Source organism: Panthera onca, chromosome X (assembly GCF_046562875.1).
Source record: "Panthera onca isolate mPanOnc1 chromosome X, mPanOnc1 haplotype 2, whole genome shotgun sequence".
In the NCBI taxonomy this organism is placed as follows: Eukaryota; Metazoa; Chordata; class Mammalia; order Carnivora; family Felidae; genus Panthera; species Panthera onca.
This window is the reverse complement of record NC_138357.1, coordinates 83214182-83231852: the sequence shown is the minus strand read 5'-3', so window position 1 is coordinate 83231852 and position 17671 is coordinate 83214182. Positions and strand designations below refer to the sequence as shown.

General features: G+C 49.9%; 1 protein-coding gene across 5 annotated transcripts in view; it reads left to right on the top strand.

Annotated features, from left to right (window-relative positions):
* Window positions 1-17671, top strand: part of IQSEC2 (IQ motif and Sec7 domain ArfGEF 2) — a 78124-nt gene that overhangs the window by 41130 nt on the left and 19323 nt on the right. For all 5 annotated transcript variants that reach the window (XM_081793128.1, XM_081793129.1, XM_081793130.1 and 2 more), the window contains one exon: window positions 17188-17449. In XM_081793128.1, coding sequence (XP_081649254.1) covers window positions 17188-17449 — 262 coding nt within the window. The remainder of the gene's footprint in view (window positions 1-17187; window positions 17450-17671) is intronic.

Sequence of the window (17671 nt, the reverse complement as noted above, 5' to 3'; positions counted from 1 at the left end):
CAGGTGCCCTCCTCAATACCCATCACCCACCCACCCCTCCCTCCCACCCCCCATAAACCCTCAGTTTGTTCTCAGTTTTTAGGAGTCTCTTATGTTTTGGCTCCCTCCCTCTCTAACCATTTTTTTTTCCTTCTCCTCCCCCATGGTCTTCTGTTAAGTTTCTCAGGATCCAGATAGGAGTGAAAACATATGGAATCTGTCCTTCTCTGTATGACTTATTTCACTTAGCATAACACTCTCCAGTTCCATCCATGTTGCTACAAAAGGCCATATTTCATTCTTTCTCATTGCCACGTAGTATTCCATTGTGTATATAAGCCACAATTTCTTTATCCATTCGTCAGTTGATGGACATTTAGGCTCTTTCCATAATTTAGCTATTCTCAACCAACTCTTAATGAAAAGGTTGCATGATGTATGCTTCTCAAAATAAAGGCTGGATTATGTGAGTAGGACTAATCTTTATTTTTAGCCAGTCTATAAAGATGTTAAAGCAACAGAAATAAGTTTTATATACATTTTAAACAAAATGTGCATTCCTTTGGCCCACCAATTCAACTTTTAGGAACCTATTCTTCAAAACTGCTTCCAGACATACACAAAGATGTTCATTGCAGCATTGTTTATTATAGCAAAACATTAAAACAACCTACATGGCCGTCCACAAGAGAACAGCTTTTCTTTCATGATTCACCCATCCTATTGTATTCACCTATACTCTTACAGATCAAAAGAAAAAGATACATCTCTATATAATGACATGAAAGTATCTCCAAGACTTATTGCTATAAGAAAAAAAGCAAGTTGGAGCGCCTGGGTGGCTCAGTCTGTTAAGTGTCTGACTTAGGCTCAGGTCATGATCTCATGGTTTGTGAGTTCGAGCCCCGCGTCGGGCTCTGTGTTGACAGCTCAGAGCCTGGAGCCTGCTTCGGATTCCATGTCTCCCTCTCTCTCTGCCCTCCACCACTCAGGCTCTGTCTCTCTCTCTCTCTCTCTCTCTCTCTCTCAAAAATAAATAAACATTTAAAAAAAAAGAAAAAAACAAGTTGCAGAAGATGGTTTGTAGTATTATCCCATTCTTGTAAGGAAAAGAAAATCTGCATAACAACAATGAAAACATGTTATACACATTCTGTCATAATTTCAAAATTACTGGTCTTTATCCTCGGTCCCATTTATTTGCTTTTACTAACATTTCCTTCTCTCTATATACCATTTCCCTACATCCAGCTGTTCAGATCTTGCTTTCCTTTTCATAACTAGCTCAAATACCATCTTATTCATTCAGCAAGATTTGTCCTGCCCACGGTCGGTTAGGCCTTGTGCTGAACCTTGGTGGGATACAGGAATGAATTGTATCTTGTCCTATCAGGGAGCTCAAGTCTAGAGGGAAGAGACACCTAGACAATGACAACATAGTGTGGTTTCGTATGGGACAGAAGTAGGTTCAGAGGGCTTCCTGAGGAAGGGCACCTAACCCCACGTGTCCCCTACAGGAGGGGACATGGGTACTGAGGCTTGAAAGAGTGATAGCTTTTCTTCATCCCCCAACCCTGCCAGCAATGGTCTTGCCTACTTTTTTGGCTCTTCCAAGCAGGATGACCTAGTGCGGGAAAGTAGTTGAATTAGTACCTTTCTTTATTTAAATCCAAGTTTGACCACTTACCAACTCTATGACTATGGGCAGGCCATTTAACCTCTGAGCCTCTGTTTCCTCATCTGTGTAATGAGGATAATGCCTACTTACCTCTCAGGGCTGATTGGAGATGGTGCATGTAAAATTCCTGGTGACTATCAACTCTTGAAGGGCATGCACTACCCATGTCTTGTTTTCCTCATAGCCAAGTATGTAGCATTGGATTGGATTGGATCTAAAAACTTTATGTATCTGAGGATGGTTCCGGATCAAAGAATGGGCCCAACCATAGTGGGGCTTTGAGATGAGAAGCTGAGAGTAGTACATGGGACAGAGGGGGTTACGCTATAAAAAGAGAGAGCCAGGTCTCTGGTCTTGCCATGAAAGGGGACACAGGAGGGAAAAAATGAAGCCATGGTAAGTGGAGCCCAGACAGGGCATTCTGGCCCTGGTTCTTGGCCCTGTTCTACCGATGCCATCTTCCAATCTCATAGTCCAGGGCAGGGAAGCATGGTGGGCCAATACTTGCATTGGTGCCAACACATCTCAATTTCATTCCCAGTTCTTTCACTCACTAGCTGCGTGACCATAGACAACTCACTTCACATGTCTGAGCCTAGTTCCTTATCTGTTAAAAGAAACACATAACATCGTGGGGTTTATAGATGAGATCAGTTGCTGAATGCATGACACATAATGGGTATTCAAAAAACACATAGCTGTTATTAGTGTTCATTTCAGTAGATACTTATGGAGTTCTGCTGTAGCCAGGGCCTATGCTGGGTAATGGTTCTTGCCTTCCACAAGTTCCCAGTCAGTTGAGGAGACCAAGGAGAGCTATGATAGAGGGGCTCATGGTGGAGGAGACTGTGGAAGCCCAAAGGAAGGGATTTGTCCTGGTCTAGGACTGCTGCAGGTCAACTCAGACTAAAAGCTGAGTCTTAGAGGATGAGTAAGAGGCGGTCAGGGACAGAAGGGTGAAGTGTGGAAGAACCTTTCAGGCAGAAGGAACAGCATATGTAGAAGAACCTAGAAGTTATTGGGTAGGGCCAGAGGTTCTTAACCTGGGTTTCATGGGCTTCCGGTGGTCCCTGAACCTCCTGAAGTTGAATGCAAAACATTTTGGGTGTGTACCTACGGGCATTTTTTGTTGGGGAAATGGTCCGTGGCTTTCATTGTATGCATAAAGGTCAAGAACCAATGTTGCTAGTGATGAAGTAGCATGTGGGTAGATTCTAAACAGGAGAGAAATTTGGTATAATTTGTGTTTTAGAAACATTGCACTAGCAGTCAGTATGAGAAATGGATTGTACGCATGGAGGCCAGCTGGAAGACCTCAACTGGAGTATTGGCATGGAAGGGAGTGGATTTGAGCAGGACTTCTGTTGCACTACTCCACTGGGCACCAGTCATATAGAAACATTTTAATTTCAAATTATGGAATCTAAAGCCTTTGGGAGTTATTAATGAGACCCAATAGAAGATGAAGAAAAGGGAGGAGACAAGGATGAGTTGGCATTAGCAGAGGTCCAGAGGGACATGAATCCAGGGTAATAGTGCAAGAGGAAAAGGGAATCTCTATTAATGCTTACCCAGCATTCAAAGTCCTTGCTAATTACTAACTTCCATCCTACTCAGTTCTCAGAGATCCTGAGTGACACTGGAGACACTTATTTCTCTATGGTCTTTGAAGAGGAATTACTTCTGGTTTGTGAGTCAGGTTGTTTCCTGAAGAAAGTAGTGTTTGAGCCAATCATTCAGGTCCATAAAGATTCAGAGAGCTAGAGATGGGGGAGGATACTCTGAGTGTGCACACAAAGGCCCAGGGGTGAGAGATAGTGAAACTAAACATGGGAGGGTGCAGAGGTTGGACCTGCCTCCAAACAGCTGTCTGGGGAGTTAAGGCTTCCTCTTTCATGGTAGGCAGCTGGAGAGCAGTGAGCAGTTCTCGAGCAGGCAAGGTGGCATATCTCTTCCTTCTAAAAAGCTTTTTCGAAGGAAGGGAAACTAGGGAGGAGGCTGCTGTGGTAATCCAAAAGAGAGATAACTGAAGATAGTGGCCATGGGGACAGAGCAGAGGAGATGGATTTGAGAGGTGATTGGGAGGATCTTCTACTACTGGAGTAGTAGGCTGAATAAATTGTGGGGGTGGAAGGGAGTGGAGATGACAGAGGTTGGAATTCAGAGTGAGTTTCAGTGTTCAGGTCTGGCAATGGAGTCATTCATTCAACAAATATTTATTGAGTGCCAGATGCTGTGCCGGGCATTAGGAATACAGCACCAAACAGAACAGATGGTGGTCCTGATGGATCTTACAGGGGGTGAGAGGGATAATAAATAAATAAACAACTAAATATGTAGAATGTGTCTGGTGCCACACCTAGCTGGGAGACAGTGATCCAGATAGAAGGAACATAGAGCACAAAGTCCCTGAGGCAGGAGTGTGTGTGTTATGTTTGAGAGACAGCAGGACACCAATATGATTGAACAAAGAGTCAACAGGGAGTGAGAGGAGCAGAAGATGAGGAGGCGGAATCGGCAGAATTTGGCAACTGACTTGTTAAGGGAGCAGGAGGAACCTAGCATGACTCCCAGGTGTGTTTTGGGCTTGAGCACCTGGGTGGATGGTGGTGCTTTTCAGGAAGGTGCAAAATGCAGAGGACAGGTTTGCAGTGGTAAGATGCTGAGTTCAGGGTCCCTGTGAGCTCAGAAGGCCTTAAAGACCATCCTGATGGAGCTTCTGGCAAGGATTAGGCTTGATGGGTCTGGGACCCAGGAGAGAGGGGAAGAGATGGGGAGGGTCCTAAGCCATACCTGAAGTTATGCAGTGGAGATTGCTGAGAAAGGGTGTGGAATGGAAGAGAAGAGGACCAGAACTGGGGAAGAGGGACCAACACAGAAGAAATGAGGAGAGGAAGAAGAGATGGGGGTGGTCGGAGAAGTAGGAGGAAAACCAGCAGGCTGTGGGCTCACGGAAGCAGAGGAAGGAAAGAGCCATCCGTGCACAGGAGGGGCTTGTTAAGAGTGGCAAATGGTATAGCTGGTGGAAGTTAGATGCGGGTGGAAGAGAGTCTATTGGCTTTAACCACTAGGAGGTCCTCGATGACCTGGCTAAGAACAGTTTCTATGGCATGGTGGGCGCACGAGGCAGATTGCAGTGGGTTGAAGAGCTCGTGGGAGGTACTGAAGTGGAGATGGCCAGTGTAGATGAATTTCTCAAGAAGCTTAGCTGTGAAGAGGAGAGAGGGACAGTGATTGCTAGAGGGAGATGTGGGGGCAGATAGAGGGTTCTTATTCCCAGATGGGAGAGACTTGAGCTTCTATAAATGTTGGTAAGAAGGAGGCAACAGAGAGAGAGAGAGAGGGGTTGAGATACAGGAGGGAGAGGGGGTGATTGTTGTGGAGGAGGTAGCAGTGGTGGGTTCCAGAGCCCAGGTGGAGGGGCTGGCCTTAAATAGTATAGGGGCCCTCTCTTTCTTACAGAAAAGGAAGGCAGGGGTGGTGGGGTGGGGAAATATGAGGGTGTTGAGCGGGTTGGTGAGAGAAATTTTTCAGTGAAGTTCAGAGCAACAAATGGAGATCCCTGACCAAGGGATGGATGCTGGAGCTAGGAGGGAGCAAGGAATACTTCCGGTTGAGAGTCAGAGAGGACTTCCTTCAGGAAGCAGCATTTAAGCTGGGCTATGATGTTCAGCTGGGATTTCCATAGGAAAAGATGTATGCAGAAGGAATCAGAGTCAGCAAAGGCACAGAGGTGTGAAAAGGTTGGCCATCCTGATGGAATAATGAACAAGCTGATTTGATGAAGGGTGAGATGAGTGAGCCACTGATGATGACAGTAATAATAACTGTTACTACATAAGAAGCACCAAACCTACCCTGTGGCAGGTGCCTTACGTACTTGAATTCATTTAATCCCACCATGCCCTGTGGAATAGGTGTTTTCCATTTTGCAGATGAGGCAAATTAGTCCTACAGAAGTGAAGAGGTAGACTCAAGGCCACCCAGCTAGTAGGAGGTGTGGCCGATATTCATACCCAGGTCTGTCTAACTCTAAAGCCCATGCTTTTTCCACCTGACAGGGAGAGCCAGGTGAGGCCATATTGTGGGGGAGCCTTGAATGCCAAGTTGAGGAGTCTGACCTTTATCAAGGAAGCAGTGGGGAGCCAAGGTGGGTGTCTAAGCAGAGACAAGCAAGAAATCTTTGCTTGCAGTCTTTATTAGGAAGGCTGATGGGTCCAAAAGGGGAGAGAGAAGAAGAAATGAGGAGGTGGCTGCAGTGGCAGGCTGAGGGGTCGCAGGGGCCTGACCTGGATGCAAGAGAAGTGAGCAGTGGGACTGGAAGATCGTTTGTTCTTCATGACAGCCTTGAGAGGTGTGGAGTTTTCTCCTTTTATAGATGAGGAATGGGAGCCTCAGAAAGGGGGAGCCGCTTGCCCAGGACTTGAGCTCTGCTTCACGTGGTTTTGCTGACTCAGTGATTCTGTGGAACAATGTGTCACAGGGAGCTTTGAGTATGAAGAGGGTGTGTGTGTGTGTGCTTGGGTGCCTGTGTGCATGTATGTGTGTACGTGCACATGTGTGTGCTTGTCTGTCACCTGGACAGCAGTGCCTTCCCTTGCCTGTCCTCTTTCCTTCTCATTTCTTCCCAATCCTCCAGTTTCCTGGATTCCATACTTACCACCTATCTTGAGCCAAGGGGTCTGGGAGTGGGGTGATACTGTTTCACTGGCTATCTCCAGAGGATCAGCCTTTTCATTCCCAAGGCACCTGGACCCCCTCAGCCCTACTGTCTGTCCATCCCCCCTCCAAAAATCTGTAGCCCAGCTCCAGTGATGGCCCCCTAGTACCCTGCGGACAGGCGCTTGTTCCTGCAATGACTCCTCCCTGCCACTGTGGCACTACAGTGTGGGTGCAAATGGCCACCTTGGGAATTAGATTCAGTTTATGAGCAGTTAACGATAACCACCACCATGTTCTTATTGCTCTTATTTGCCAGGCAGTTGACGTATGTTCGAGTCCTTGCAACAATCCTGTGGGGTTGGCATCATGAGCCCCATTTTTACAGATGAGGAAACTAGGCTTCAAGAGGGGCAATAATATGCCTGGGCACATAGCCTGGAAGCACTTGTAAAGCTGGCATTGGAACCCTGGCCTGTTGGCTTCCAAAGCTGTGGGCTTTCCATACTCCATTTCTAAGCATCTCCAATTTGCCTTCAGGAAATACAAATCTTTGTCCTTCAAGGGCAGGGTGGATTTCTCAAGATAGTGCCAAGTTCACCTAAAGGACCTTGTGGGATGAGTCTGGGACTTGGAACTCTAAGAACTCTGGGTTGAAATCCTGACTCTACCACTCACCCAGCTATGTGACCTTGGGCAGGTTATCCAACCTCTCTGAACTTCAATTCCTTTGTCTCTAAAATGTTGCAGTGTTGTTGCAAGGGTTAAATGTGATGATGTGTGCAAAGAGCCAGCACCCAAGCAGGTTGCTGCTATTTATATTCAAATGTAGGTTGGGCACCTGTCAGGTCAGAAATGGAATTTGTATACTCTGGGCCTGACCTTAAATGAGCCTGGCTTGGGTGTGTGTGTGGGGGGGGGCTCTCAAAGGCTCTTTGGAGACTGAGTTGGGTGTGGCCATAGATCATCTGCCATACTGGCCTCCCATTCAGACCCCGTCCTAGCCCCACCACCCTGGTTCCAGCCATTCATGTATCTCCCCTGGTCTGCAAACTAATGCCTCTGCCTCTCTCTGTCACCCACCCGCCTGTGGCCTCTACCCTGCCCTTCCTGGCCCCAGGGAAGAGGAGGAGGAGGAGGAGACTGAGGAAGAGGAAGAGGAAGACGCTCATCAGTTCTGCTGTCCGGCCTCCGAGTGCAGTAGTCCCTCCTCTCGGTAACTGAGAGGACAAGGGTCATTTTCTATGCAGAAGCAAAAGCCTTAACCAGCCCCCCAACCTGCCCTGCCCAGGACCCCCCATGGGACCCTGTCCCTGCTTCAGGATAGGCAAGCATCGTGCCCCTTCCTTCCCCACCTCCTTCTTGCAACTCCCCCGTCCCCCCACTGCTGCCTCCCCTGGACTCCAGCCCCTGAATTATAAAGGCTGGAGCCCTAGGTCTGACTAAAATGTGGGAGCAGTAGAGCTTGGAGCTTGGAGCTTGGAACCTGGACCCTCCCGTACCCACACCCCACTTCCCAGGCACCCTGGAGCCTGCCACTCCTGGAGAGGTCTCCAAATGACATCCCAAGGACCTACCTCTGTCCTCTGTGAGCACAAACAGAGATGCAGGGTGCCTAGGGCTCAGAGGACCAGACAGGGGCGGGACCCAGCCTGCCTAGTTCCCCATTGCTCGCTCGCTGGTTCCCTTGCTGTGGCCATTGCTGCCATCTCCACTGCTTGAAGGCCTTGCCCCGTGCCCTCTGCCACTCCCATAGTGCTCTGTAAATATGATCAGGATGAAAGGGCTTTCAGAGTGCGGGTGTTGCTGTGTACAAAGGAATTTCCATCAATAAAAGCTGATCTCTTCTCTCTGTCTGATGTATGTTCCACCCCACCCCCACTTCCCTCTCCTCATCCCCACCAGGGCCTTACCTTCTTTCCTATCCAGGGCTGGGAACAGGGCCTGGGAGAGAGAGTAGGGTCTGATTCTTGGTATTGTCAATACCCAAAAGGCACTCAATAAATGAACGAATGGTGTGGCACTCTCACCACGGGCAAGTCTGCTGCCTTCTCCAGTCAGTCAGCCTGAGGCAGCATGGGCCGGCCAACCTGGACATGTTGCTTGGCCCCTCTGCTACCTAGTTTCCACCCCACCCCATGTGTAAAAGGAGGAGGGAGGTTGGACCAGAGGATCTCCAAGGGTTCCTCCAGCTCTGACATTCTGTCAATCTGAGATGCTAGAATTTTAAGAAACTGTGATTATATGGACTTAAAATATGATAATTCAGTGACACATTCCATGCAATTCTGTGGTTTCTATTTCTACAACTCTGTGATTTGGGGATTCTCCAATCCTGTGGTTTTAAGATTTCATGATTCTGTTATTAAAAAATTCTGATAATATGATTTTAATATTCTGTGATGGTTAAGAGTCCTCGATTCTGTACTTTCAAGGTTCTGATTCTACAACTTTAGGGATCTCTGAGTCTAAGGGGAAGCCATTTCCTCCAGATGCAATGACCCTAAATATATCCTGCACCTTCCAGAAGCTGGTTCTAAGCATCCCTGGAAGCTGTCGACAGGAGGGTGGAAGGTATCCTTTATGGACGGTGAGACCCACACATTCCATAATGTGTCTGTGTTGGGAGCAAAGTCAAGAGACACCCCCCGCCCCAAGTGGGCTCATACCCTGGCTTTCCCTTTCTAAGCCTTTGGCATTGAACAAAACTGAGTTTACCTTGGTTCTCCCCCTTAACTATCTGTGTAATCTTGAGCAAGTATTTTCTTCTCCTTGAACTTCATTTTCCTCCCGAGTACAGTGAGAATGTATCTATTTCTGTGGGTTGTCATGAAGATTAGCAAGAAAACACTAGGAACCCAGCATAAGGTGTGATGCACAGTTGGACAAGTGTGCAGTGGCTGGTGGCTCTTGCTTTGATTAAGGTGCAGGTGAGAGTTCCTCCTCTCCTTTCTTTCAGCACCCCCCTCCTTCAGCATCCCCTCACCTTGATCCCTCACTCATTGTTTCACTCAGCCACTCAAGTCATCTACTCATTTAACTCATCCAAATTCTAATTTATTTCTCCCCTCCCTCTGTCCCTTCCTCTGCCCTTCCCTCTCTTTCTTCCCCTCTCCCTCCTTCACTCGTCCAGAAAGCATTGTTTGAGCATCTATCTGTGGGAAAGGCTTCACGCTTAATACTGTGAGGGATCCAGTGGAAGGAAGGAAGACAGTGGCTGTGTTTTCCATAAGATCTCCACCTCCCAAGGGAGAGGAGAAATTCCTTTGGAAAAGTAGGCAGGGTGTGAAGGGCAGAAATGATGGAGTAGATATGGCTTCACTAATGAGCAAACTATGTTCCTGGCGCAAAGAGGAGGGGGTATGTCAAGGTGGGCTGGGGAGGATTGTAGTGTCTAGGAGGGCTTGCTGGAGGAGGAGGGGCAAGAATAGAAGACTCGGAAGGGTTTGAATGGGTGGTAGATGTGAAGAGGCATCACAGGAGACACAGCATGGACAGAAACCTGGTGGAGAGCTCCAGGGTTGTGCTGGTGAGTTGGGGAATAGTGTGTAGATCTGTTCCACTGGCTCTCCAGGGCGTGTGAGTCTAGATGACCTGTGGTGGCTGGAGAAGAGACCATTCTACCCTTTATCCGATTGGAGATAGAAGGAAGTGAAGAGGGGCAAGGATTCAACTAAATGGAGGGAGAGGGCAAGTCAAGGTCAGATGATCGTTGTGGGAGCCGAGGAGGTGTAGACTCCTGTGTAGACAACTGAATTGGCTGAGGGCCTGGGCTGTGGGAAGAGGGAAGGTTACTCTCGGTTGTGAGGGAAACGTATGTGTCTGTGCATATGTGTGCATGACTTTATGTGCAGCAGGCAGGTGGATCAGTAGTGAGAAACTGCACTGTTGTGTACCTAAGGGAATGTGATGGTATAAGGAATTCTGAGTGAGTGTGTGTGTGTGTGTGTGTGTGTGTGTGTGAGGTTGATTGTGTGAGGTGGTGACTTTCTACGCCTAACAGGCTCTCTGTGTGTGCCTGGTAGAGATAATCACGAGACTGGGTATGGGTGGCTTTTGAGCATGTGAGGCTATGGCTTTTAGGGTGACAGTTGCCAGGCAGGATGGTCACACACACTCAGACACACACGACTGCCATCTGACTTAGGGGACCAAGGTGGCTGGTGAGCACATGCTGTATGCTGGGCCCTGGCCTGGGCATGCCAGGTCCACAGAGGTGAATCATACCAGGCCACTGCCTTTGGGAGACATGAGCAGGAAGGGGACAGACACTTCAAGAGAGTAGCTGCTCTTGAAGTTAGCTGCTGATAAGGATCATCTGTGACATGACTGTGCACAAGACACAGAGTGGGGAGTAGCTTACCTTGTCAACTTCTACGGCGGGGTGGGTAGACATGAGTCAGAATTGGCTTCCCAGGAGGGCTCACCTTCTCAGAGTGCTGCAAGATGCAGAGGAGCTCACCCAGAGCAATGAAGTCTGGGGCGAAGGGGAGAGGGAACAAGGAAGAAGAAACGAAGAGTACGAACAAAGGCACTGTGCTCACATAGCGTAGGAAGTGCAAGTAGCCTTCTGTTGCCCAGCTGTTGTCTAGGAGCTTAAAGGTGCAGGGGTTGGCGGCGGACAGCTGGACAGATTCAAGGGGCTTCTGAAACTAAAAAGTGGGACACTGGCCTGGAAGGTAGGGGATTTTGGTTCTCATTCTTTGCGACCCTGGGCATGCCACTTTGACTTTCTGAGCCTGAGTTTGGATCTGTGGGATTGCATGGTTCATAGAGTCCATCTCTGTTCTGTTGGCTCTTCTACCCTTGGCCAGTCTAACCCATGACTCACAGTTCTCAAAGTCAGGTGCTTCTTCCATCTAACCTCAGTCTTTCCTGCTTCCTCCCAGGTGGCTTCTTCTCACACTCCACAAATATTTATTTACCCAGCATCTGGCCCTGTGCGTATCATTGTGGGAAGGTGTAGGGAGCTGGAGAATGCAGACTAGACCTGGGAGGGGCGGTTCAGAGCAGAGGGAGGGTGGTTAAGAACACCTTAATTTGTTGATTTGGCTCCTGGCTCCACCACTGCTGAGCTTTGAGACTTTGGGCAAGTTACTTCATCTCTCTGTACTTCGGTTTCCTCATCTGTTATCTCCTTCAGGGAGAACAACCCAGACCTTGCAAAGTTGCTAGGCCTAACAAAAAGTAGATACTTGGTAAATGACAACAATTTTTTTTAGGGCTGCAAAGAAGCAGATCTGGGATTCAAACCTGGGTCTGTGTGCTCCCAAGCCTGTGTTTTCCCACTCTCTCCCCAGTCAGTCCCTTTGATGGCCTCCTCCCCTACCAGCCCTTGTGCCAAGCAAGCCAGGTTGGCCCAGGTTTGGATTCTCCATGGGACTGGGATTGAGCAGTAGAAACAGCTTGCAGAAGAGCCATCAGAGGAGACAGAGGTGATTGGGGTCCCTCTGCCCATCTGCCCCACCCACCCCTTTGTCTGGCGTCCTTGCCTGTCTTTCTCCAAGGCCCGAAGAAAGCCCCTGCCCTCATCTAGGTGCTCTGACTTCCTCATCTTGTTTTCTTGTCTCTCACTTCAGGTCCCCTCACTGCCCCCCACCCCGCCTTTCCATCCTAAGTTGTCATGTGAATAGTCCTCAGCATCCCTAGCTTCCTCTTGCCCTCATCTTATAGTATCCATAGCAACAGCCCCCATTCATTTCCATGGCAACTGCATCCTGATCCCATCCCCTGCTGGTTGCCTAGCTCCGGGCAGTGCCAATAAAGAGAAGGAGGGAGAGAGACCTCCCATTAGGAGCAGCATCCGGGGAGAGTCAGTGCCCCACACCATGGGCAGGCCACCCCAAATCCCTACAGAATGTCCTACCCTGCTTCTCCCTATCTTAGTGCCTTGGCTCACAAAGTCACTCACTTCTACCAGCTCCTCCTAGGCAAGGCCCTGGTCAGCAGCTTCCTCCTCCAGGAAGCCTTTATAAAAGGCAGCAAGGGAACTAATACAGGCTCTGGGCTTTGGATTCCTGTTCTGCCACTTGCTAGCTCTGAGACCTTTGGCTGTTACTTTCCCCCTCAGAGCCTTTTTCCTCACCTGCAAAGTAGGAATACTAATTCTTCTTCACGTTTGTCATGCAGATTAAATAATGTGTGGAAAATGCCTGACACAGGGAAGGTGCACTGTGAGTGTGAGTTTATTTTTATTCTGCTCAGCCACCCCCAAGCAGAAGGAATCTCTCTCCTGAGCTCCCCCAGCACTTCCTCTGTTCCCCAGCCTTAAGGACTTTCAGCTTTGTACTGTGGTTATTTGTATAATGTAGTTTATTTCCCCTGATGCAGAGGATGCTCTCCAGTTTCCCCCACAGAATAGCCCAGAAGACAGTGCACGTGTGTGTGTGTGTGTGTGTGTGTGTGTGTGTGTGTGTGTGTATGTGTTCTCATATTCTTTGCTCCTGACTGGGAGGAGTCCAGAGGTGGGGGGGGGGGCAGGGTCCCCCAGGCCCTTTCAGAAGTCCAGGAAGCCAAAGAGGGAATTGCATTTCCTCTAGCCCTACACAGAAGAGAAACAGGTGCAGAGAGGTAAAGGGACGTGCCTGGGCTCACACAGCTGGTAAATGGCAGTCAAGACCTGAACCTAGGCCTGCCCAGCTTTTACTGTACGGTGTGTGTCTGTGTGTGTGTGTGTGTGTGTGTGTGCGCACACACACACACACACATATGAGGAAGAGAAGAGAGATTTTCCATGTGATCAGCATGCCCTTCGGTGTTTTGGGGGACCCTGAGTAAAGGGATTCCACATCCTCAGGTGCTATTTCTTCAACAGTATGTATGATGTCAGGGGCAACACCCTCAAGCACTGTCCTTTTTGCCAGGCCCTCTTGGGGGAGGCTGTGCTGACAGTCTGACCTCCCTGCCCCTATTCCCTTTGCACCAGAGTTGGGGGCCATCTCTGAAGGGAGGAATTGCCAAAGAGTGAAGACCTGGGGGCGACATGGAGCCAGAAGTGGGGAGAGGCAATGAGATGTCATGAAAAGACAGCCTGGGCCCTGTGTTTGCATCCTGACTTTCTCACCTAATAACTGTGTGACCTTGAGCAAGTTTCTGTCACCTCTCTGAGCCTCAGTGTCCTCATCTATAACATGGAGCTAATGATGTCTGCCTCAAAACATTTTGAGGATTCAATGAACTCATTAATGCTCTTGCCCTAAGGATAGAGGTGACCATAAGGCCCTATGGCAGCAGAGGAAGGACCTGAAAGCCAACATGTGTGGAGTGGGCAGGTGGGCATGGAAGAGCACACCTGAGCTAAATGTTGAAAGGTGAGCAGGGCATAGCCAGGTTGAAGTAATGGGGCAGAGGAATATGAAGCAGGGGTCAGGTCAGCAGAACCATCCATGGCTCTGGTGAGGAAGTTAGACGTTATCCTATGGATGATGATTCCTATGAAACCTAAGTTAGATCACGTCCCTCCTCAGCTCATCTCAGTCAGAGTGAAAAAGTCAAAGTCTTTATCATGGGCTTAATGCCATTCATGATTTGGCCTCCATTACCTCTCTGATCTTACCTCTCTATCACTCTCCCCTCATCCACTTTGCTCCAGCTACACTGGCTTCCTTACTGTTTCTCAAACATGGCAGGTGCCATTCAACTCGATATCTTTTCACTAGCTCTACCTTCTGTCTGGACTGCTTTTCCCTCAGGTGACCACAGAGCTCACTCTCTCACTTCCATCGGGGCTCAGCTTATATGCCACTTCTTCAAGAAGACCTTCCCTGACCACAATATCGAAAACAGCACTTTTTATCCCTCTGTTGTATTTTCCTTCCTAGCACTTCTCCCTACCTGAAAGGACAGTATGTATTTAAAATTTTTTTTAAGTTTATATATTTTTGAGAGAGAGACAAAGACAGCATGAACAGGGAAGGGGCAGAGAGAGAGAGAGAGAGAGAGAGAGAGAGAGAGAATCCCAAACAGGCTCCACACTGCCAGCACAGAGCCTGATGGGGGGCTTGAACTCACAAAACTGTGAGGTCAAGACCTGAGCCGAGACTGAGAGTCAGATGCTTAACCAACTGAGCCACCCAGGCGCCCCAACAGTATGTATTTATAGTCTGCTTCTCCCACTAGAATGTCACCTCCCCAGGGAACACATCTTATGTATTTTGTCCACTATTTTATTTCTGGCACCTAGCATTGTGCCTGGCGCATAGAAAATGCTCAATTGTTTGTTGAATGAATTATGAGGAGCTGTGGAAGGGTTTTAGTGGGGGCACAAAATGGTCAAAGCTGTACTTTGGAGAGCTCTCTCTGGCCGCAGGATGGAGAATGGATTGGAAGAGGACACTGGAGAGGGAGGTCAGGCTCAGGTGGGAGGATCTATTAGCATAGCCACCATGGCCCATTCATTGACTCCTTCACTCCAGAAGCTTTTAGCTACTCTGTTCCCGGCCTTGTGCTCTGTGCTGGCTAGGAGATTACCAAAGTCTCTTCCTGTGCTGGGAGTCATGAACACAAATAGTTGTCACGCTTTGCCAAAGCTAACCTGCACCATAAAAAGAAGGACAGACATGTGCTGTGTGTGGGAGCTCTGCACAGGACCAGCAATAATTTCTGGCTGGAGGCGGGTTTCAGGAGGGCTTCTTAGTGGTGGCATATGACCTGAATCTTGATAGAAGTAGGGTGTGGGGGGATTTCTCAGATTGCAGATGGCAGAAATGATAGGGGCTGTATTCCAGGCAGAAGGTACTGTACGAGCAGTTTTGGAGGTGGAAAGCAGAGGAGTATTTGGGAGAAACAGGATCTGGGCCAGGCTGGAGGAAGGGTAGATGGGATGGGGGCTGGCAGCTAAGCTTGCAGTATGGCTTAATATTGAAGAGTGTGAGCTCTGGAGACCGACCGCCTGGATTTGAATCCTGGCTCTATCATTAATAGCTGTGTGACCATTGATAAGTTACTTAACCTCTCTGAGCCTCAGTTTCTTTATGTATAAAATGAAGATAAATCACAATACCTATCTCATAGGGTTCTTTTGGACAGTAAACAGGTTATTAAATATGAAGTGGTAAGCACAGTGCCTGACATGCCAAGCACTCTATAAGCATTAGCTACGGTATCTTTGAGAATCCTCAAATGCCAGAATAAGGAACTTGGGCTATCTCTTGTGGATAGTGGGAGCTATGGATTGTTCATGAACCAAGGAGACAATTGAGGAAACCTGGGTTTGAGCTGTGTGCTGAGAGTGAGAGGTTTGAGAGGTTGCTGGGCAGTATCCTGCAGTCCTGAGTGAGGTGGAGAGGAGCACCTTAGATGCCTGGGTTGGTGGGGGGAGCGCTGGGCCAGGTCTGACCCCCAAAGTGGACTTCACAAGGCCCTGAGGCCCAGGAGGAGAGAGTATTTGGGGTAGAGGGCAATTCCCCAGTCTGTTTCTGCCTTGCTCCTGGCAGTGTTATAGACTGACATTGGGAGGATGGAGGTTGAATGGTGGGTGGGAGGCTCCACTAGGGGTGGAAAGGAGCTCTCCCCCTGCAGCCCAGGACCCAGCCTGGTGGGTGGGTACAGCCTCCCCACTGCACCCCTAAGTGCTCTCCTGCAAGGCTGGAAGGTCTGTTGCAGCTCAAGCTCCCATATTGGTAGGGAGTCCCCTTACATCCACCCCAGCTTGCCCTGCCCTGTGCCCTGGCCTCTGCCAAATAGGGGTTGGGGAGTGGCCCCTTAACCCTTTCCAACCAAGGGCCCCTTCATCCATGTGCCTGCCCAAACCAGACCATTCCCTGGGCCCCAGCCACACCCATTCCCCCCACAACCCCCATGCTTCACCCACCTGTCCTTCCCCTCCCGACCTCCCTCCCCCATTTTCCCCACCTCTGTGGTTCCTCACCTTGCCCGCTAGGCTCAGGGCACCTGGGCTCTGCCGCACCTGGGTTCCCTGGCAGCCTGGTTGCCATGGCACCATGGGAGCAGATCTGGCAGAACAACAGCTCTGAGTAACCAGGGCAGGCAAGGCCCAGTGCCCAGCTCCTGCCAGTCTTCAACCTCGAGACTCTTGCCCTCCCCTCCCCCAGCTGAGCAGAGGAGGCTATGAGGAGAAAAAAGAAGTTGCCCCGCAGGGCAGCTCTTTACCTGTGAGGATGCTGAATGGGAGGTGCCTCCCACTGTCTGGGAGCCTGAGCCCTTGCAGCCAGGGAACCCTGGGAACTGGCCAGACCAGTGCCCAGGCAGCTGAGGGCAGGGGCGGGGCTATAGGGGGTCGGGCTAGGCAGGGGAGGGATGAGTGTGGAGGTGCAGGATGCAGGAGTGGGTCCCAGGCCTGGGGTCAGGGCTGATCTGGGTGGTGCTGGGGGATCAGGCTGGGAAGGAAACCACAGCATTCAGTGTTGGGGACAGAGCCATGAGGGGCTAGAGCTGAGAGGGATGGGACTGTGAAGGAACTGGTCCATCAAGGGAAGGAAGGTTTGGGGATGGAATTGTTAGGGGCCAGCACTATTAGAAAAAGGTACTTGAGTGGACAAGACTGGGAGGGAACCAGTCTGGGGATAAGGCTGTGGAGGGGACGTGACTATGAAGGGACCAGGTGTGAGGGGTGAGTAGGACTGGGGACAAGTCTGTGAGAAGACCCAACCTTGAGGTAAAGGAGTCTAAGAGGCCGGAGCTGTGAGTGGTGGGGCTGAAGGGCAATGAGGGTAGGGCTATGAAGGCAAGGGGGCCTGAAGGGAAAAGAGGGGAACTCCCTTCCTGCCCTTAAATACTGGGGTTCCTGTGTCTGTGAGGGAGCTGGGGAGGATGGGGTTGTGGGCAGGGATCTGGTCTACCCACTCTCAGTCTTGCTGAGCAGGCCCATCTCCTGGTCCCAGATCCTGGCTCATCTTATCTCATCCCCACAGTGTGGAGGGTGATGTCCCAGGCAGTGACCTGAGCACAGCGGTTGATAGTCCTGGGAGCCAACCCCCCTACCGGCTGAGCCAGATGCCCCCCACCAGCAGCCACATGGGGGGCCCCCCAACTGGGGTGGGCCTTCCCTGGGCTCAGCGAGCTCGCCTCCAGCCAGCCAGTGTCGCCCTGAGGAAGCAGGAGGAGGAGGAGATAAAGCGCTCCAAGGCCCTATCGGACAGCTATGAACTCTCCACGGACCTGCAGGACAAGAAGGTGCAGAGGAGACAGTTCTGGCTGGGAATGGGAGTGGGAACGGGGTGGGGGTGTGTGGGTGTGCGAGAACCAAGGGAGGGATTGGAACGTGGCACTTGAGGGCGGTATCCAGGGAGGGATAGGGAAACTAGAATGGGAGACTAGCTCTGGGGTCCTTCATCCTCCTGGGGATGCACTCACTCATTCACCACCCATCCACTGAGTTTCCAGTTCACTCAGCAA